Source organism: Bos indicus x Bos taurus, chromosome 5 (genome assembly GCF_003369695.1).
Source record: "Bos indicus x Bos taurus breed Angus x Brahman F1 hybrid chromosome 5, Bos_hybrid_MaternalHap_v2.0, whole genome shotgun sequence".
NCBI classification, from domain to species: domain Eukaryota; kingdom Metazoa; phylum Chordata; class Mammalia; order Artiodactyla; family Bovidae; genus Bos; species Bos indicus x Bos taurus.
In genome coordinates this window covers 77,635,243-77,658,729 of record NC_040080.1, presented here as the reverse complement: position 1 = coordinate 77,658,729, position 23,487 = coordinate 77,635,243, and the positions used below count along the sequence as shown (strand labels likewise).

The following is a 23,487-nucleotide window of genomic DNA, read 5'->3' as shown; positions in this document are numbered from 1 at the left end:
TATACCTATGGGAATGACTATGGTAATGTCTGCATCTTTAGCATATAAGAAGATAGATGTATGTATATTTGAGACCACACATTCCTAGAACCATGGAGACTGCTTATTCTATTAGAAATCACACCCTGACTAGCACCTTGTAAAAATTCTGGGTTGTATTATCCACAACCCAGATAATGATAAATGTATTATCTATCATTCAAATTTCTTCTCTGTTTCTCATCTACTTTTCTACCAACTTTAATCTTTTTTTTCTTAATTTTAAATTTATTTATTGATTGATTGAAGGACAATTGTTTTACAGGATTGTGTTGGTTTCAGCTGAACATCAACATGAGTAAGTCATAGATAAACATATGTCCCCTCCCTCCTTCCCATCTTCCCTATCCCACCCTTCTAGGTTGTTACAGAGCCCCAGTTGAGTTCCCTGAGTCATACAGCAAATTCCCCAACTCTAATTATGATTCAACATAGTTAAGGTAGTAATTTATCTTTTCCTTATCAATGAATATTGAGATTAGATTAAATCTAATTTTGAAAATTCTTCTCATTGATTCCCATGGATAGCCACTGGTTTCCTCAATAGCTTCTCTCTTATCTAACTAGTCATTTCTCAGTTGCACTTTTAGGTCTTTCTCTGAGCATTCTTTAATAGGTTAGTGCTCTGTAGACTTTATGTGTCCTAGGTCTTTTTTCCTCTCTTATCCCTGTATACTTTCTCTGTGGATGTTTATATTCAGGCCTACATAGCAAAGTTGAAATTCATATTTCTATCTCAGATATCTCTCCTGCTCTCCAGTCCTATCACTACAATTACCTAGGAGTCATTGGAGATCCCACAAGTATCAGGAATCTGGCTGTTAATGCTCAGCACTTCCCATAACAACTTCTTTTATTTCTATATATTCTATCATTGTGAATAACATGAGAGTCCCCCACAGTCACCCAAGCCTGGTAAAACTGGAAAAAAGCATACTCGGTCACATTCTCACTTTGTATTCTCTAATACAGCCATTTCCTTTTCCCTTAGGGTAAACTCAAACTCATTAGCATGGGGAAGTCTTTTACTATCAGGTATTTCCCAACTCCATCCTTATTTCCTATCATCATGTTCTGCTTTGCCCACTGTTATACTAAAAGCAAATTTCATTGATTGGTTTGCCATGCCTCTCATCCTTTTCACATACTGTTCTATTTATTTTAAGTATCCAACTCTGCTTCGTTTTCTAGATAATTTTTCTCCAACTTTAAATCATAGTTGAGCATTGCCTACTTTGAGAACCCTTCCTTGAACCCCATCTCATCCAACTAGCTTTCCTAGGTTTTCCTTTGAGGCCCTGTGTATTTCACTATTACTGCTCTTAACCTGAGTTTTTTTTGAGGACAATAAGAGAATTGTAGCTTTTATCTCTGTATACTAATAACATATTAATAGAACTGTGCTTGTTATCCAGTATACCATCAATAAATGTTGCATTCAATAAATATATTCAGGATGTATTTGGCAAAATAAATTTTGATTAATTTATATTTACAAAGAGATTATATCTCACTTTCATGATCATAAAGAGTAGAATTGACTTTACTACTGCCCTTTCAATCCAATATATATTTACTGGTTACAAAGCAGTGGAAATGGGACAGAATAGCTTTCATTTAAACATATTCTGTTTAAGGTAAGTTTGTGTACTGTGAGCATGATGCTTATTCTAGTGGTGTGTGTTGAACTCCTCCTAGATGGATAGACATTCCTATATGATTTTCTAGTACTACTTTAGGATGGGAGTGAGATGAATGAGTTTATTTTAAAGAGATAAAATAATTAGACAAGATACATAACATGATAGCTGTGCATTAAAGAATGAACCCAGAACCCCTAACTCTGATTACTGATCAGCTATCTTGAAATAACAAACATGAGCCAACTACACATTTAAAATCAGGTGGGAGTTTGAGGTAGTGTATTCAATAAGCAGAAATAAAAAATAATCCAACCTTCCTTTGCTCCCCCTACCAAAATCCAAACCATCACAGAAAATTTCTGAGTATTGGATGGTTTTATACAATTTTTCTCTTTTTTATGTATAGATAAAATCTTTATTAAACCTTTATGGGAGCTATGCTTTTACTTGAAGAATGGAGAGTGGTTGATGAATAATAAAAAGTCACTTCTTCTGAGATGATGGGGTCACACATCAAAAACTCATTTATTGCCATTATTATTAGTGATAACATGGTTATGTTTCATGGTAAGTATATTGTTAAATCTCTTAAAAGCTATTTGTTAAGTCTAGTTCAAAAGGTAGAGAAAGCCATTTTTCCCTTTAAAGATCCTACTTGGCCATAAATGCATTCTTCATCTTCAAAGCACTTAAAATGCTGACACACTTAGAGTAGCTTTGATATTTCTCAACACAAAGGATTTTAATAGCTTGAAACATTTTAATGGTAAAATATTATTTTAAGATCAGGTTTCCTAATTCCTGCTCACCAAATAATGTAGCTATAAGTGTCTACTATTGAGATATTTGCCACAGAATGACAATTAGCAAATTTATGTTGTGGATAGTAGCACTTTCCATTTAGACAATTTTCTACTTATAATGACAATCTGGACTTTTCTCATTGATTTCATTTTATTAAGTTGTTGATATCCATGAAAATTTCAACCACAGGGACCAACAACAGAACAAAACTGTTTACCTGAAACAGCAGTCTAGATCAATGTGTCTAATTACACTGAAGTAGATGCTAAGTTCTGGAGAAGGCAATGGCAACCCACTCCAGTACTCTTGCCTGGAAAATTCCATGGACGGAGGAGCCTGGTAGGCTGCAGTCCATGGGGGTCGAGAAGAGTCGGACACGACTGAGTGACTTCACTTTCACTTTCATTTGTTGGAGAAGGAAATGGCAACCCACTCCAGTGTTCTTACCTGGAGAATCCCAGGGATGGGGGAGCCTGGTGGGTTGCCATCTTTGGGGTCGCACAGAATCAGACACGACTGAAGCGACTTAGCAGCAGCAGCAGCAGCAGATACTAAGTTCAGTAGGGGCATAAACTATTTTCTGTCTTAGTTCGGACGTGAAGCAATGTCCATTTACTGGCTATGCAGAAGGGCTTAAGACAGCCTAAACTAGTGTTTCTTTGAAAAAGAGCAGTGAATGAGCACAGAGTAAGATTATCTCACAGTGATTTACTGGCCTATACAGCAACGTGTACAGAGTAAAACTCTTCTGCCATATCACTACAGTAGTGATTCAATTCCTGACTGAGACTGGAGGGGAAAATAGGCGATGTGTATAACTACACAAAGTCAGCTCCCAGTACTGGGATACTTTCACTTACCTGGGGAAGAGGCTCAATACAAACTATGCCAAACATTATATCATGATGAGTTAGTCCGCAAGGCCATCAATCTATAAATATAAATTTATAGTTTGTGATTTTAAAGTAATTCACTTTCTTGGTCTCTTGTTGATTTAAGACAGTATTTTTATTCTCCCTGGAAGAAAATGAAATAGCTTAAGCAGAAAAGTAAAGAGAAAATTGAAATAAAGGAGAAAATGCCATATTTTTAGATAATGCTTAGCAGTGTACTGTAGCAGTTAAGAGCATGTATATGGTGATCAGTTTCAAATGCAGTCATGGTCACTTACTGTCTCTATGGTGGTTTAGTCCCTATTTTGTGTCTGACTCTTGCGACTCCATGGACTACATTTCCCAAGGCTCTGCCCGTGAGATTTCCCAGGCAAAAATATTGAAGTGGATTGTCATTTCCTTCTCCAGGGAGGATAGGATCTTCCTGACCCAGGATTTGAACCTGGGTCTCCTGCATTATAGGCAGATTCTTTACCAACTGAGCTATGAGGGAATCCCTACTATCTCTCTATAACTTGGAGTAAATTGCTTGATCTTTCCACATCTCAATTTCTTCTTTTAAAAATGGAGACCATGTATTATAGAGTTGTTGTTGTGTGTTAAATAGGATAATGTAAAATAGACTGTGCTGTCTTAGTAAGTGCCATGTAAGTGTTAGGTATTATTTGACTAGGGGTGGGAGAGGTCAGATGCTAAATGATCAACCAGTATCTTGGAGCAATTTCTCATTCTTTTTGTATTTGAGCCAATGCTAGAGAAGCATACATGCCCAAGAGAGATTCTGCATTCCAACCTCTTTTTCAGTTGAATCTTATCTGCATAGTTCCTCTCTCTTTGGTCTGAGCCTACTAATGGGCAGGTTTGTGATGGATTTTGAAGCTTCAAAGCATCCACCTATTTCTTCTGGCCACTGAGAGGCTGAAGAGAGCCTGGCCAGGCCCAGGATGTCAGATCTCATTCTCCTAGTCCCTCTTCTACACCCCACACCAAACCCCTCAATAAAATAGTTTAACATACTTCTCCTCCAAATTCACCTCTCCCCTAAGTCTCTCTCCTAATGCCTTACCTATAAGCATCTAAATGTATTATCTATCTATCATGTCTTCAGCAAATCCTTATTTAAGTGAATATATTAGTAAAATGCAAATTTTGGGGGGCTTACCTCATGGTAATTGAAAATAGATAACCTTTTCACCTTTTCCTAAACACCATAGGTCTGAAATATCTAGTTCTTATTGCACTGTGTTGCTTAGCAGATAGCCCAGACTTGTCCTAGAAGCTGCCTCCCTAACTAGCCTCACTAGGCACAGATGCAGAATGAGAAGTTCAGACGTGTGACCAAGGCTGAAACTCATAGCTCTAAGAACCTCTTTTAGGACTGCTGCTCTAGTCTTTTAGGACTGCTGCTCAGAAGACTTCTCCTCTTCTGACTGACTGACACTCTCCTGCTTGCTATTTGTAGCCTATGGAACTTCTAGATCACTGGGCTCTAGTCCACATGGAAGGCTGCCCATGGTTCACTGGGCACTGGAGAAGATAGGAGTGTTTGAATGTAAAAGGAAAGCAAGCAGGGACATGGAGGTGGGAAGACCTTTTATTGGGGATTATCAAGCACAGCCTTCACCTGTTCAAGGGACGACTCATCACTCCCTAATACCCCGACCTTGCTACCCAGACCCACTTGATCTCAGGATTCTATCCTGCTGATTTTATCTCAGGTGACCTACCATGTATAGCTCCAGTCTGGCTCCCTGGGAGAGCTGCAACCCATCAGAAAAATCAGAATTCAACTATGAAAACTTTTTCATGGTGCTAACCTCCGATATGCAAAGTTAGGTTCGTGGTGGGTTGGCTGTTTCAGTACCTCTGAACACTCCATGGCAGTTAAGAAGCTCCCTAGGGGAATTCTCACAGGTGCTCACAGGTCTGGTCCAGTTGGGCAGGGCTCTTGGCATTCCTGGGTCCCTCTGTATCTACAGAGCATCAAGATTCCCCATCAGGTGTCCACTGGTCCTTTCTGAGTGACTTATTTCTTCAAAATGGGAGTGGCTGATTCTTAGAGAGCTTGGATTATAACATTTATCAGGCTGTTTGTAATTCCTAAATCTGAACATTATCTGAAGCTATGAAAATATAACAAAAGGGTCTCCTCTCTAGATAAACATTGGATTTATAGGGAAGAGACAAATAGATTTCATTATAAGAAAAGAAGGGAAATACAAATGACTATTTCCTAAATTCCTGTGATGTGCTAAGTGTGAAAGTGTTAGTTGCTCAGTCATATCCAACTCTGTGTGGCCTCATGGACTGCAGCCCAGCAGGCTCCTTTGTCTGTGGAATTCTCCAGGCAAGAATACTGGAGTGGGTAGCCATTCTCTTCTATTGAAACCAGGTCTCCTGAATTGCAGGCAGATTCTTTACTGTCTGAGCCACCAGGTCTATTTAATCCCTATGACGTACCAATATCTATCCCAAATGCTTTCTATAGTATAATCATCTCACCCTTTAGGATAGAAAGTTTGTTTGAAACGGTATGCTTGTACTACAGAAACAGCAAAAATATACTCTAACTCATGTAGCAGAGTAAAAATAAAAAAGTTAAGCTCTAGAATCTGACTTCCTGGGCTGGAATCCCATCTCTGCTATTTACTGTTTAAATTCTCTGTGCTTCCCTTTTCTTATCAGAATAAAAGGCTAATACCATGGTAACTACCTCATAGGGTGGTTTAAGGATTTAAGGAGCTAATTCATAAGGCCCACAGCATGGGGCTGGAACACTGCATATATTCAATGGCAATAGTTGTGAGAATTATCATATTAGCATGTGAAAACTTTCATTGGTCCTGTATTTCAGGTTCCATACTTGAAAAGGAAAAAGTGTGCACACTGACTATTGCCCATTAAAAAGAAATTCACTCTGAAGCCTTCTTTTGTGAAGAGTTCTTGCCATGAAAATCTAATTTTTGTACCTCCATTAAAAAGAAAATACTAATAGAACTTTTGCCTTATGAATTAAAAATTGCTCATAACTAGTAAGCTTGTGTTGGAAGCAATGAATGCTGTTTGCCAAACTGGAGAACATAAGAGAAAAATAACTCCATAGCCACCAGAGGTGCTGCAATTATGGGCAACCTCCCTTCTGGTAAAGACCTTAAGTCTTAGGTTTGGGGTAGAATTGGTAGTATCACCCCTCCTGCTGTCTCACTCTACAATCTATCTGAATTCACAACATCCAACAGGAGCCAAAATATCCCACTTCTAATGTTGAACCTTCTGCGTGTCCACGGACACCTTGCAAGCTCTGTGCATTGCATGGTTTCCATACTCCACTGTAAGAGCCTTGCCCACACCTTTGAGGTGTGTATGTGGGAGGGGAGGGAGTAGGCTTCATGAAATCAGATATGCATTCTGTGGATCAGGCAACCCACCTCCCCTAGCGTTAAGTTCTGCTGAGTCGACCATAAATTCACCATGGGTACAGAGTCTGTGCCTCCAAACCAGTCCTGCCCTGAGCCTGAAGCAAAAGTGCTTTGGGTCTCCCATACTTCAGCCTAAGGCATCAGCCCCCGCTGCTGGCAGCCCCTTCCCTGCTCCCCCCACCCTGCCCTTGACGTCTTGAAGCTCACTCTCTGGAGCTCTGTGCTCAGGCTGAATCTCAACCTCCTGCCTTCTCCTTCCTCTCCACCCCAATTAAAGAGTGTTCTTTTTACTTCCCATTGCAAGAGAGGTCTCTCCTCCACTAGCACTATTTTAGGAAAGATGTGACACAGTGATCTACTCCTGATAAAAATAACTGTTAATTGTGTGGTCTTTCCCTAGCAAATGTTCATTTTTTTTCAAAGAACAGTGAAAAAAAAAAAAAAACAGTGTCTTCTGAGGAAGCAGTACCTTTGACCAGTGGTGTTAATTTCAAGTGATGGATGAAGGGACCAGGACAGGATGGAGTAGAGGTGTTGACCTGAAGGACCTACCAAGTGCCCTGTGCTCCTCAAATCCCTAAATACAGGCAGAGGAACACAGGACAAGATTTCTTCAAGTGGCCACCATGGACCTCCTTCCTTACTCTCTATAGTATCATTACTGGGGCTTCCCAGGTATAGCTAGTGGTAAAGAACCTGCCTGCCAATGCAGGAGACTTAAGAGACACAGGTTTGATTCCTGAGTCAGGAAGATCTCCTGGAGGAGGGCATGGCAAGCCACTCCAGTATTCTTGCCTGGAGAGTCCCATGGACAGAGGAGCCTGGTGGGCTATAGTCAGTGGGGTCATAAAGAGTTGGACACGACTGAGTGACTGAGCACAGCATACCATACTGTCATTACTATGAAAATATTGTAATTTTTATATGTTCTAATATTCATTTTGCTATTTTTAATATAATTCTTAATCTACTATGAGAATTATCCTTAAAACAGATATTTTTCTTTTTCTTGCAACTGAAGTACACCTTTCAAGTCATTTGGAGAATTCTACTATAAAAAAGATGATAATAGTTTATAATCTCTATAAATAGCAATATTTTAAATGCTTGCATAACAATGAGGCATAAAAGTTATATTTTACAAGTATATTTAGAGCTTTATCACTCTACAAATGCATATGGAACTCAATTTCTATGATTTCTGCAGAGGCTAGTGTTACTTAGCTTTCTAGCTGTATGATCATTTTCCCCACTTCTGCATTTCCCAAGAGGGCATATCTTGATGAAGATCTTCTCTTAACTGCTGTGTAGAGTTGAAGAGATAGTAGCTTTCACTCTTGTCAACCTCTCCTCCAAGCATCTTTCAACTCAGTTCTTGAGGAACTGGGGAGCATCTGACTGCTTCTCTTGAGCCAATATAAATCTCACTTCCTCCAGCAGAGTCCGAGGCCGTGGTCTTAACCTCACTTCTTTATGACTTCTGTCTAGTCACACTGCCCCAAAGGGTGCTGTCCTAATTGCATTAAATTTCACTCTGTAATACTAATTTATCAGATGAAACATATGGCTACTAAAGCTGGGCAAAACCCAGGAAGCATGAAGTCCTTTCATTATAATTTTACCACGGGCACATGGCACACAGTGGATGTTTGCTGAAATGACTGTCTATTTCTGTGGCTTCCAGATAGAGTTTTCTGTCATGGAGCTCAACTTTGGATGGAAGAGATAAATAGGAAGAATGGAGGGACTCCCAGAGTAGTTACAGTGGGCTCTAAGTGGGAGTAGGAACCACATTAGTTCTAACAGGATATTTGAGGAAATATGAAGGAGTGTTTATACCAAAGAGCATGCAGAAAAAGTTGCAAGATGCCTTAATAAAAATCTTTCCTTATTGTTGTAAGATTCAGGCCCTTTCCTACATAGAAAAAAATAGAAGCAGTTCTATAAAAGTAAGACGAGTTACTGTGGTGTTTTTTTTTAATTTTTATTATTGATATACTAGGTATATCACTGGTCAAACACTTGAAACATTTAAATAATATTAGAAGAAGACATAGAGCTTCCTCATGGAACTATGTTTTTATATCTTAGAGACTAGGGCATATACTAAATTTTAGGAAAAAACATTTCTGGAAGGGAGTGTTCTTTTGGTAACAAGCTCTTTTACTGAAAGGGAGGGCCTTTTGGTAAATCATGGTAATCATGGGAGGGCCCATGATTGTTTAAAATTTTTATATATATATATAATTCAATTAAAATTTATAATTGTTATCTTTTGGAAACAATGGCTCAGTGGGTAAAGAATCTGCCTGCAATGCAGGAGACTCGGTATACACGAGTCTCCACCCCTGAATCAGGAAAATCACCTGCAAAAGGAAATGGCAATTCACTCTAATATTTTCACCTGGGAAATCCCATGGACAGAGGAATCTGGAGGGCTCCTCCATGGGGCTGCAAAGAGTCAGACACGACTAATAATGCAGCACGCACACATTATTTTACTTTTTATGATTCATTTACTGGTCTGAAGATGAACTTTTTTTTTAATCAAATTGATTATTTGGTATCAGGATACAAAACAAGTGTGTGCACATATAAATATATGCATACATAATATAACACGTGTTGTAAGAACATAACTAAGACACAAACTGAATTTTGCAAAATTAGCTTTATGTTAATATATATAGACAGAGCCACAATGGAATTTTCAAAACACTAATATACCTTGCTAATAAGACATGAGTGAGTGCCTGTTATACCTGGAAGGTTATCCTAATGCACCTCAGTTGCCGCATCTTGGGAAGGCTGTGTTTGTTCACCAGGAAGATTCAGTGTTGGTACTGTGGGTGCTTCTAACTGGAGATTAGTGCCATGGTGACTTCACGGGTTAGCATTAACAGTAGTGAGTAGTATTACAGAACAACTGGAAGAATTGTTTTAATGTTAAACTCCTTCCATCCAAGGATAGCACTTCTGAAAATCCTCCTTTAAGTTCCCAAAGAGTCCTAGATTGTTCTTATGGAAAAACTTACCTCTTTAGAGAAAAATCAGTGCCATGTGAAATCTAACTGAATTGAGGCTCGCTTTAAAGAATGTACTGTACTCTCTTGTAAAGTACATTTCTAATCTGGTTGTAGACCTGTAATACAAGAACCACCTTCATTTTCTGATGAGAAAACAGGCTCAGAGAGGTTGAGGACCGTAACTCAAGTTCCGATAGACGGGGTGTGGTGGGTGTTAAAGATACAATCTAGGTCTCTAATCTCTTAAACCACTGCTTTTTTTTTTTTTTTTTTAAAGCATGTTTCTTTCCTTTCTCAGTTCTACTAATTGGCATTTTCTAAGTAAACTTTTACTGGTACTTATGTATTTTTAACTTTTCCTGAGAGGCATTTACAAATCAAATGAGAACCTTGTCATAGCTCATGTAGAAATTCCCAAGGGACTTCCTTGATGTTATCTATTTGCATCTCCTTTCTAGAGAAGAAAGTGCTGGCAATCTTTGAAAAACAACAATTGTCCTTTTACAAAATAATCAGAAAACAAAGTTGCCCTTTTTTGATTGTTCACTTTTTCAGGTCTCTTTGGTGACCACTGTTTCATCCTTTGTTCCTTTCCCAAGTCACTGACACTGATTTAAACAGCTGCAATACATAGGACTTACTCTGAGAGGGTGTATGTGAGGCCATTCTACCTTATGCATCCAGAGTTACCAAAGTTGAATTAGAAATAATGAATCATAATGTACATAATCATAATATCACATTGTGATTTTACATATTTTCTCTTTCCTTTGTTATACATCTCTTCAGAGATTATCAGGGTCATATCCAGAATGAAATTTCAATTGTGGAATTTTATGACCATCAAAATTGGTTATTGTCCTGTAAATGTCATTCTATGATAAACGTACTTTTATTTTAAATGCAGTTAAGTATCTTCGACAAGCTAGTCACTATTCTGTGAGGGAGCTCTGTCCCTTAGAAATTGAAAAAATTGTCACTGAGCTCTCAGTGAAGATGAGGAATCCTATTACTCATCTCATATCTACTTTCTTTTTCATTCCTTACAAGAAGTTTCTTCAGTCCTTCTCAGTTCTCCTGGGATCTCCAATCTTTGCTCTCTTATCCTCTCTCTGTTATGAGATAGCTTCATCTCCTTCACGGAGAAAATAGAAACTGTCAGAAGAAAACTAACTCAACTTCCACTGCCAAATCCATTAACATCCTTCATCTTCCTGCCTCTCCTGTATCCCCATATTATAATGGAAGAAATACCTCCCTCCAATCCAAGGCTCATCCTTCTGACTACTCTGGATCCCAACTCCTCCAGTCTTCTGGGGAGGCTCAGTCTATTGATTATTCCATCTGTTTTTTCTTTTAGTGGTATTTCCAACCACTCCTTCTCAACTAGCTCTTTCCCTTTATGGATTAAATGTACTCAGACCTCTCCTATAGTGGAAAAAAAAAAAAAAATCCCTCAACCCTACTTTCCCTTCCTGTTAATACACTGCTACTCTCTTATCACACTGAAGTTTGTTGTAAGAGTTGTTATACATATTATTTCTCATTTATCTCCCACTTGATCCTCAATCCAATTACATCTAGCTTTCTTCCCCGTCAACTCTGAAATTACTTTCTGTACATTTATCAATCATTTGTGAATGAGATAGATAAACATTTAGTGATGAGAAAAGATGTTTTGATACAGTATTGAGTGAAAAGGTAGCTTACAAAGCATAATATAGCATAATCTATTGCCTTTATTTGGAATATAGTGCAATGAATTTTAACTTATCTATAGATTCATGTAATCATATCGTATACAGAAAAGTTCTGTCACTCCAAAGAACTCCTTCATTCTACTCCCCCTGCTTCTCAACTGATAACCTAATAATCATTGATCTAGTTTTTTCTTTTCAGTATTAGTTTTTGCTTTTCAAGAATGTTCTATAAATGGACTTTCTGCAAGTGTCTTCCTTTCCTCAGCCTAATGCCTTTGAGAGTAATCCAAATTGTTTTGCAGATCAATACTTCATTTTTTTAAAATTGATGAGCGATGTTCCATTGTATAGATGTATCAGTTTGCTTTCCATTCATCAATCGAAGGACATTTGAGTTTATTCCACTTTAGAGCAATTATGCATAGAGTTGCTGCAAAAGTTTGTTTACTATCTGAGTATCATTAGTATTTTTGATTTTAGCAATTCTAAGAGGTATGTAGTGTTATCATATCACAGTTTTAATATGCATTTCATTACTGGGGTAATATTCATGTGCCTCTTTGCCATTCATGTATCTTTGATTTTGTGTCTGTTCAAATCTTTAGCCTAGTTTTAAATTGGTTTGTTTTGTTTTCCTACTGTTAAATTTCTTGAGTTCTTTATTTTTTCTTATTACAAGTCCCTTGTTGGATATGTGATTTGCAATTACTTTTTGCCACTCTTTAGCTTGCTGTTTCATTCTCTTAACAGTGTCTTAAACAGAGCAAAAGTTTTTCTGTTTCAATCCAGTCCAATTGATCAATTCTTTTTCTCTTATGGATTGTGATTTTGGTGACATCTTTAAGAATTTTCTGCCTAACCCTAGTTATAAAGATTTTCTCCTGTATTTTATTCTAGAAGTTTTATAGTTGTATATTATATATTTGGATCTGTGAACTTTATTAAGATCATTTCTATGAAGTTTGTATAGAGATTCATTTTGTTACAAATGGATGTCTGATTGTTCCAATATGATTTTGAAAAAAACTATCCTTTATTGTTTTTACATCTTTATAAAAAAATCAAATGGTGACATTTTCTCTGGATCTGTTTTAATTAATTAATTAATTAATTTTAATTGGAGACTAATTACTTTACATTCTTGTGGTGGTTTTTGCCATGCATCAATCTGTTTTTGAACTCTGTTTTGTCTCATTATCTACCTCTTTCTTTGCTAATACTCCACTATATTGATTACTGTAGCTTTATCGCAAGTCCTAGAATAGGAGAGTAGTATTCTGTCACCGTTATTCTTCATTTAAAATTGTTTATTCTACTTTAGAATCAATCTATTATATGTGTAGAATTTTGCTTGAATTTTTATTGTCATTGGGGATAATGAAATCTTCATTATATAAAGACTTCCAATTCATGAACACAGTATGTCTATTCAGTTCTTCTTGTTTTACTTTCTCAGCGTTTTGTAATTTTCAGTATATATATTTTGTACATATTTTGTTAGAATTATACCTGAGTATTTTATTTTTTGTAACTGTTGTAAATATTTTTTAAAATTCAGTTTTCAGTTGTACATTGCTAGCTTGTAGAAATGCCATTGATTTCATAGGTTAATATTACAGTCTATTCACTTGCTAAACTCACCTGTTGTATCAAAATTTTGATGAGTTCCTTAGGATTTTATACATAGACAATCATCCTTTCCACAAATAGAACAATTTTATTTTTTCTTCTCCACTATGTGTGCCTTTTACTTCTTTTCTTTGTTTACTGGCAATAAATAGGACTTTCATTCAGTAGAGTGTTGTATAAGAGTGATGAGTGTCATTGTCTTGTTCTCTATTCTTAAGAGAAGGAAGATAAACCTATTGTTAGCTGTGAGTTTTTGTGTAGGTGTCTTTTACAAGTTTGAAGAAGTTCCCTTCTATTTCTGGTTTGCTTTTTTTTTTCACTGTAAGTTGATATGAATTTTGTCAAATGCTCTTTCTGCATCACTTGGTATGATAATATGATTTTCCTTCATTAGACTGTCAATATGATGGATTAGGTTGATTGCTTTTTAAATATTAAAGCAGCCTTACATTCCCAGTATAAGCCTTACTTGGTTACGTATTATCTTTTATATTTCTGCATTCAATTTGCTAATATGCTCTTGAGGATTTTTACATATATATTCACAACCAATATTTGGTCTTTAGTTTTCTTTTTTAGTAGGGTCTCTTTCTGGTTTTGTTATCAGAGTAATTTTGGCCTCATAAAGTGCTTTGAGGAATGTTCCTTTTTCTTCTATTTTCTGGGAGAGGTTATGTATAAATGAAGTTAATTTTGTCTTTAAGTGTTTCAATTTGCCAGTGAAACCATTTGATCTTGAAGATTTCTTTTCTATAAGAAAACTTAAGTAGAAATTCAATTTCTTTTATAATTTTAGGACAATTTAGGTAACATATTTCATCTTGTGTGAGTTCCATTATTTTCTAGGGTTTCAGTTGGTCATTTCATCTAAGTTGTTAAATGTAGATGCAAAGAGTTGTACACATTTATTTTCTCATTATCCTTTTCATGTCTGCTGGGTATATAGTGATATTCTTTCTTTCATCTGATGTTGGCAATCTGTGTCTTCTCTGTTTGTCAGTCTTGCTAGAAATTTATCAATTTATTGATGTTTTCAAAGAATAAACTTTTGTTTCATTGATTTTCTTTATTGTTTCCTATTTTCAATATAATTATTTCTCATTTTAACTTCTTAATTTATTTTCCTCTACATTCTTTACATTTATTTTGCTCTTTTTTTTTCTGGTTTCCTAAAGTAGAGGCTTAGATTATTGATTTGAGACCTCTCTTCTTTTCTAATACAAACATTTATGCTGTAAGCTTTCCTCTAGGCACTGCTTCAACTGCATCTCACAAAGTATGGTGTTGTATTTTCTCCTGGAGCTATCCTTGTCTATACTCTGGTGTACACTGTGGGTTGGCTAGAGAATACTGGAGGCAGGGAGAAATGGTAAACTTACTGCTGGTGTTGTGCAATTTTGAATTCTGTTCTTCATCCCTAATCGCTCTGCTACTGTTTACTTCCCAGAGTCCTCAGAAAGCTGTTTTATGCATTTTGTTTAGATTTTATAGCTCTGTTTATTATAGTTAACAAGGCAGAGTGAGTCTTACCGAGACTCAGAATCTTCCTTAACCTTTTAAGTCCTTAAAAATTACTTTATTTTTGTTTAAAGACTCAACAGTGGAAGATGGTTAGCTTTGTATTTCTAATGCTATACCCAGAGCTTTTCCATGTTGAGTCTGATGCTCTGAATATCCAGGGTCAGCTGTCCATTGATGAATTTTAGGTCAATAAATCCTATGCAAGTGTTCAGAGTTGTTTCAACTCTCAGACTGTCAGTGACACTGGACACTGCCAATCACAGACTCCTTGGTACACTCTTTCCACGACTTCCATACTTCCACAATCTCTAATTTTTCTTCTTCTCCCGCCAAACATTCCTTTAATGTGGCTTCTTCTGGATCTTTGCTGTAGACTCATAGTTTTTCTCATTCCACAAGGCAGACTCATCATTCTGGCACTCACTTTTCCTTGAGTATGCTTATGGTTTTTCAGTATTTATCTTTAGTCCAGCACTTTCTCCTGGGTTCCATATAAATGTAATTTCTTTCTAGATGTTTCTGTTTCTATATATTGTAGGCACTACAGAATCACATTTCCCTGTCTCAATAAAGGACACCCCTATACATTGAATTGCCAACTAGAAATAGAAATATTCTTAAATATCCACTGTTAGTTCCTTCCTACAACATTAACTCAATTACTGAATTTATTCCTTTTTATTTTTGCATCAATCCCCATATCTTAAGGCTTCCGGAATTCACCTCTGCTTTGTCTTCCTACTGCCTGCCACCTTGTCTGGGCTATTCTACTGTCTTCTAAAATATTTTACCCAGTTCATTTGCACTTACTTTTGCTTCCTCCCAGTCCATTTTATTGTACAGCCAGAGTGATCTCTGAGAAATATAAATTTTACATTATCACTTTCCTCTCTCAATTTTATAAAATGTTCAATTGCCTAATGTTTCATTTCTTAAATGCTATTAAAGGTATTTTGCAATGTACCATGTTATCCTCAAAAATCACTCAGTCTCTTGGCATTAGTTTCCTATCACTGCATAACAAACTGCTATAAAATTTAGCAAATTAAAACAATACATATTTAGTATTTCTTAGTTTCTGTGAGGCAGAAATTTGGCCATGGCTTACTGGAGACTTCCGCTTCAAGGTCTCTCATTAGGCTTCAGTTAAAGTGTTGGCCTGAGCTAGGCTCCTAGGTGAAGGCTCACCTGAGGATAGATTTGCTTCCAAGCTTATTTACATGATTGCTGACAGGATTCAGTTCCTTAATTGTTGTTGCAACTGAGAGCCTCAGTTCTTCCTTGGATTTTGGCTAGAAGCCTCCTTCTTCACGTGGACCTCTCCAACAACTTGCTTCATCAAAGTCAAAAGGAGTCTCCTGGCAGCACAGAAGTCATCTTTTTTTAGCCGAATCACAGAAAGGACATCCCATCACAGGCGAGGTCTCACTCACTCTTAATGAGCATGAATGCCAGTAGGTATGGGTCTTAGAGTCCCAAAGGAACCTTCTTTTTCTAATTTCCTCTCTTAATTTCTCTGTGCTGCTTTCTGAATTATTACCTAAACTTTTCCAACTTACCAATTCTCTATTCAGTGGTGTCTAGTCTACTGTTTAACCCACATATTGCATTTCTTCAGTTACGATATTTTTCATTTCTATGATTTTCACTTGAATTGAAACATGCCAATTCTCTTTTCCTCAAATCCCTTATTCTTGTTTTCTTTTCTATTTGGATGTTTTAATTAACTTATTTTGAAGCCCCCTTCAATTTTCTCTTTCGTTTTTTTTTCTTAGTTAAGAATCTACCCACTTCTCCATCTTCTGACCATCTGTCATGGCAGTAATCCCTATGTGCTTTGTAATTTTTTTATGTCTATAAGTATGTCTTCAGTGGGACTTACCTTACTTGGAAACACATGGAAATTCCATTTATATTCAAGTTTCTAGAGACATCACTGTAAGATTGATTTTTCAGTTGCTCCTAAGACCTTATAATACATACAGGTTCTAAAACATTTTCTTTCTTAATCTTCTAGGAACTACTCTTCCTTAGTTTTCCTCCTTCTTTACTACCATTCCTTCTCATTTGTCATTATTGGCTCTATTTCATTCAGCTTCTTGACTCTAAATATTGTAATTCTACCATGAGCACTGTCCTATATACTCTTCTCTTTTCAAGGAATCTCCAGTCACTTGGCTTTAAATTTTATCCATACTGGATGATTCACAAATCTGTCTCTCTCCAACCATGAAGTATATACTTATTAAATTTCTAATTCAACATCTCCACTTTGATCTTTAATAGGCAACTGAGTCTTAAAATTTCTGAAATGTTTACCTGAATATATTCATAATGTTGAAGTGAAGAGGTAACATTTGAAGACAAAAAAATAAAACTTATCCCAAAGTTAGGACCACTAACTCAGTGGTCCTCAACTTCAGAGTTGGAATGTGAGAAAATTTTGATTAGAAATCCAGATTTGTAAGCTACCTTTGCAAAGAGTCTGCTATGGTATTTCTCAGCTAAGATATGGGGATCTGAGTCTTAATATCCCAGGTAATTTTGATGCAGGGATCTAAGCACAACACTTTGAAAAACTTTTTCTTTCCTAATGTCTTTGGTAGGGTTCCTAATAGTGATGCCAACTTGGTTCTCATTACTCAGGGACAAGGCAGGACTGAGTCTTTTCACATATACAACTGGATAGGGCTGGAAATTCTAGTTGTGTTTCAATTGCACTTAAAATTAGATTTTTTTCATCTTTCTCTGTAGGCCTATTTTCATACAAGAGACCTTATTAGTTGGACTCACCTTTTCTATTTTTTGGGGATTGATATCACATGTTGTATGTTTAGCCACCCAGTCATGTCCAACTCTTTGCGACCCTTTGCACCATAGCCTGCCAGGCTCCTCTGTCCATGGGATTTTTCAGGCAAGAATGCTGGAGTGGGTTGCCATTTCCTTCTCAAGATTGAACCTGCATCTCCTGTGTCTTGTGCATTGCAGGTGGATTCTTTACCCACTGAGTCATCGGGGAAGCCTGATATCATATAAAAAGAAAGATTGAAGATAAATGTCTCAGGTCTTCATTAATTTTTCCCCTTCTCATAAATCCGTGTTTTCTGATCTTCTGAGCTACTTCGTTTTCTTAGTGAAACTCTTTGCCATCCCCTACCATGTTTTTTTTTTTTTTTTTCCTTTTTCCTCTTCTCAAATCTTGCAAGGACTTCCAGTCTTTTTTGCATGTTAATTTTTTAATTAACATGCCTATTTCTATAGCACTATCTTGTCAGATAGGGTTATAATCCCTCTTTTTGGTAGGAGAACCAATCCCTCAGGTGAGAAACGTAAATTCATTCAAGTGTGCAATATGCATTTCTGAAACAAGGGACCATCTTTAAGTGAGGCATGTTTACAAAGTCAGCTAAGATAAAAATAGTATCTCCATTCTGTTTCTTAACCTTAAGGTGACCACTCCGTTGTTGCTCTTTACAATGTCAGACTCAGTCCTCTAAGAGGGGAGGGAGGAAACTGTTCACCTATAGTATAGAAATACTGTGGGACAGTGGCCCCAGCCTTTTTGGCGCCAGGGATCAGTTTCGTGGAAGAGAGTTTTTCCATGGACAGGCCTGACAGGGGATGGTTTGGGGATGATTCAAGTGCATTACAGTTATTGTGTACTTTATTTCTATTATTGTTACATCAGCTCTACTTTATATCATCAGATATTAGACCCTGGAGGCTGGGGGCCCCTACTGTAGGACACTACAATATAATTTATTAAATCACTTTTAGTAAAATTTAAACAAACATTTGTGGTCAGAAAGTTAATATATCTCTAAAACATTTTATCACCATTCTCCATTAATAAAACACAGCAAGAATATTAACAGTGGAGGACCATATTCATTTATATATGTTCCTAATGACAGTGTCATTTCCAAATCTGAGGAATTCCTACTTCATTCAGAGAAACAAAGTTTATAGTTATTTCAAGGTCACACTATCTAATCATCATTGTTGGTGAATGGTTACAGTAAATTGATTTCTTTTTCTAAAAAGTTACAGTCTATTCAGCATACTGAAGATTGAAGACATGAGGACTAGTTTCTATTACTGTCTCAGAATTCACATAGAATTTAATTGTGATTGGAATGATCTAAAAGCCTAAAGGCACTGGGACCCAATGGTCTCCAAACAATTACATTATGGTGAATGCAGTTGAGCTTACTGAAAAAAAATAACCTGTCTTCTTATCCCTAAGTGAGAGTTGAGAGCATATTGGTAAAATAACATTACTGAAAGTGCTGTAAATATATGCTGGTCACAGAGGCTTGATGGGGGGGAAAGCTATAAAAACTAGAAATTTCTCTACTATAAATATTTGGTAAGAATTCAAGGCACCCCAAAATTCTTATAAAAAGAGGGAAGTCATCTTCTGGGGAGAGCATTTTTACAGCTTATTGTTGCCATAGGCATCCTGAGGGAAAATCTGTGGTGCCTAGGTTGCCAGGTACAACGTGGATGGCATTATTATGTTTTGATCTGTTCAATCAGCTTGTCGTCTTATATAGAAGACCTTATTTGCTTTTCTAATTGGCATGTGACCTAGTGATACTCTTTAGACTTACATGTATATGTTATCTGTTTCCTTCTGTGGCCAATGATAAAAAGAATAAAAGAGCTATTCAAGTCAATGGATATTTACCTAACAGACAAAATAAAAGAGAATGTATTACTTTATCGGGATGGCTAAGTAAGAAGGGGAGAATGGATATTATACAACTGGGAGTTGCTACCACAATGAGTATACTCAGCCTTCTGCCCTTAGTCAGCTTCAAATAGTATAGAAGTATTAAAAATTACACATAATTGATTATAAAATATCAGCAGGATAAAAGAAGTATGAAATAAGAATTGTATGAAATGCTATTGATTAAAGGGAGGAAAGCTTGAATATGATATAAAGGGTTGTCATTTGAGGAATAGGTAGGACATCCAGGAAGAGTTGATCAACAAGGTGTTAGAGCCATGCATTTAGATAAAGGAGGAAATTCCTGACTAAAAGATGCATTAGAATATCTGAAATATAGGACTTTTTCAAACTATACCCACTTCTGTGTACCCAAAATCTCTGACATGCCTCCATGCCACCAAGTGTGTTCTCTTTATTGGGGATAATGGAGTAGGGATGAAAATGGAGAGTAACTGATCTAAATCCTTCACAAGTCTTAAAGCTTTCTAAGAACAGGTAATTCTCTTTATCAGATAATCTATTCAGCTCAGTGAAGAAGGTCTTTGATTTTTGCTTCTTCTTCTTCCCCCTTTCAGGATGCCTTGCAAAAAATAATGATCACTTCTTGGCAATTCGTCAGAAGAAGAGTGGGAAGCCAGCATTCATTTATCACCACTCACAAGACATTGAGAAGAGCCTGGATATAGCTCCACAAAAGATACACAAACATAACTACCATTCCTCTTCTGAAGCTCAAATAGGCAGACACCACCAAATTGTTAATTCAGCATTTCCTAAACCCGCATATGACCCATCTCTCAATCTGTTGGCCATGGCTGGTCAAGACCTTGAAGTGGAAAACCGCCCAGTCCCAGCAGCAAATGTGATTGTGGTGGTAAGTACTGCATTTAACTGATGCTGATGCTTTCCTCTGTGGTTGATGCTTTCAAACAAATGAAACCTAATGGTGACAAGTTATCACTGGATCTCAATGACTATTTACCATAGCATTTCTTATTCTCTGGTGTTTCCTTTTTGTTAATTGATTATTATCTGTTGGCTTCCTCTTGAATGTAGGCCCATAAAATAAGAAACTCTGTCTGTATCTTCTCTGCACAGCCCAATGCAAGGTGCACAGTAGGTGCTTAATAATTTGAACAAAAAATTGTATCAGGAAGTCTTTACTTATGTTGATTCATATCCTGCAGTTTTGGATCATATCCTGCGCTTAGCCTCCTGCCTTCTGTGGTAATTTGCTCTAAGTAGATTGGCTTGAGTCTCAGTTTATATATATAAATTGTTGTTGTTGCTTAGTTGTTAAGTCATGTCCGACTCTTTTGCGACCCCATGGACTGTAGCCCACCATGCTCCTCTGTCCATAGGATTTTCCAGGCAATACTGGAGTGGGTTGCTGTTTCCTTCTCCAGGGGGTCTTCCCAACTTAGGGATCAAATCTGCATCTCATGCATTGGTAGGTGGATTCCACCACTGAGCCACCAGGAAAGCCCATATATATACATAGTATTTATTAAAGATAATCTGGTCACTTGATTCAAATGGTAAGAAATGAAGGGACCCTGAAAGGGAAGAAGTGATGATGAAGGAGGGGAATTCTCTAACTGGAGTAGATAAAGTGGTTGGGAAGTAATTGATGGATAATATTCCTAATATCAGTGAACAAGCATCACCTTTTATTAATCAAGGTGATGTAGTGGGTCCATTGTTTGCATTCTTAGGATTTGTAACCTAGACCAGAGGGTCCCAATTTCTGGAAGTATCATAAACTTATGCTAAGGTTGACAGAGCATTTGGACTACAGTCCCTCTCAAATTTAAAATTACAATAGGAGGATTCACATTAAAACTACAAAGCAGTAGCTAAATGAGTGTTGATCACATTTCTGTCTCCAAATATAACCAAGTATGTTGACTTTTAAGATGATTCAATGAAACCATGTTTGCATTTTGGCAACCTCTCTATAAGCCTAATGTAATGAAAATTAATAACCTTTTTTTCCTTTTCTTTACTTTTTTATCTACCACATATATGACAACTAAGTATGGAGAATCAAAGATCCATTCATTGATGTTTTCAACTAGCATGCACTTAATATTTATTATGATCCAGCCATCATTTCAAGTATCTAGAAATACCCATCATTTGAGGTATCTACAAATGAAATGGAGTCTTTTGTTTTGGTTGGGAAATGTGTGGGAGGAATGTTGGTAACCAAAAAAAAATCATAAATTGAGAACATAATATGAGCTTTTGTTAAGGAAAAATATGTGGGTCATTTTGCTGCTTGAAAAACTCAGACAAATTTTCTGCATTTACATGAGTAACAGATGTTCTGAAGGTAAAAGCCATGCACTGTGTCTATTGAGTGAAGACAAATGATATTAATGTTGCTGTATCTCTACATGATTGTGCTAATGCTTGGACTCAGGAGAGATATTTCCTCTAGTGACCATCATACACTCATTGTTATCAACTCTTAAGGTCATTATGAATTACAGATCAAGAGGTTTGTTCTATCTTCTGATGTCATGTACTGTCGAGTTAATTTAATATTATGGAGGATAAAAGGCATCAATGAGGAATTCTGGCAGGTCATTTCACTTTTAGTCCATCTGTGGTTTAGAGATTCATGAAGAAGCTGTGCTTTTTCTTTGGGGTGATGATGACATGGAGGCAATAGGCAATTTTGCTGCATTAGCCTTCACTAACCTCTCTTGGTCTAGACTCTAACCATTCTGTGGCTCTGATAGCTGGCAACAACAATTACTAGTGCTAATGTTTCCTGTAATCCGCTTACATTACTTATGCACATGATGATTTACTAGGAAAACCAGGGAAGTTGGGTTATTTTTACATAAATCAATAATTTTCAGCTTGCTCAAAAAGCAGAGTGTCAACATTTAATCAACTATCAGCTGGTTTGATGGTTCATTCTATACAGAAAGGAGAGTTAGGAATGGAACATACGTAGTGAAAGGGAGATATTTCAGCTGCTAAATGACTTTGGTGGAGTAATTGGTATGTGTTTGCACACGTGTGTGTGTGTGTATGTGTATAGAAAATATTGCAGTGATACCAAATAATTATTTTGTGGCTTAATTTATACCAAAATGAGTAGTATCAATAAGTATTCATTTCCTGAATTGGGGAAAATTATTGCAGTCTTTTTCAGCCAGGGTAAAAACCTACTCCCAACTTCCAAAATATACATGTAAATAACTTTTAAGACTTCCTAGCTTAGAGGAGAGATCACTTGTTTCTTTCTCTCTCACTTATTCCTGACGTCTTTAAGACCATGAATTTTAAAATAAAAAATTTAACAAGGACTTGAAAGTTGCATGTATCCTTCTTATTTTCCTGATTCCTGTTGTTGGCACAAAGCATTTCAGAAAACATTCATCCCCAAATGATTTTTTTTCCTTTTTTTCTTTCCTTTATAATCAGGAAAATCTGTAGTTTATTTATTCCAGGGAGAGGACAGCACAATTAAAATGTTTATCCTAAAGCATGCTAACTATGTTCCAGAAGCTCAATTAAGAAGCTGTTCTGATTTTTGTACAAAGAAGAAATATGAATATCCTCAAGGTCAAGGCTGTGGTAGGAGTTTAAAAAAAAAAAATGTCTCTAGCCAAACATGTGCTGAGAATTCCATCAATATACATCAGGTCACAAGGCTACCATGTTAAGAAAGAGGGAAGTCAGGGTGTGAGGGAAAATGGAAGCGTAGAAGACGATGCAAGCTTTTCCAGTTCAGCAAGTTCAGCGTAGATTGCTGAGTGAAGAAGGCTTTAGCTTGGGCAAAATATGAGAAGACTAGGGAATAGGAAGGTTTTGGAATATAAAGGGTGAGGATTATATAGTAAGATTATAGCTTACTCCACAGAATGGATTTGAGAGAAGGAAAAGGGATAGGAGGAGGAGGAAGAGAAGGGGATGAAGAAGGAAAGGGAAGGAGAGAGGACAGGAGAGGAAGGAGGGGAGAAAAGGAGGGAAGAAAGGAGGGGAGGGAGGGAAAGGAGAAGGAGAAGAAAGTAGAAGATATAGCAGCAGTTCTTAGGGCAGTGGGAAGACTTTTGTG

The 23,487-nt window shown here is 36.8% G+C and overlaps 1 protein-coding gene across 3 annotated transcripts in view; it reads left to right on the top strand.

Moving 5' to 3' along the window:
- PTPRR (protein tyrosine phosphatase, receptor type R) overlaps window positions 1–23,487 on the top strand; it is a 274,286-nt gene that overhangs the window by 5,775 nt on the left and 245,024 nt on the right. For 2 of the 3 annotated variants that reach the window (XM_027542557.1, XM_027542556.1), the window contains exon 2: window positions 19,988–20,286. In XM_027542557.1, the coding sequence (XP_027398358.1) occupies window positions 19,988–20,286 (299 nt within the window). Of the gene's footprint in view, window positions 1–19,987; window positions 20,287–23,487 lie in introns of those variants that run through there. The other variant, XM_027542558.1, reaches the window with a different exon arrangement.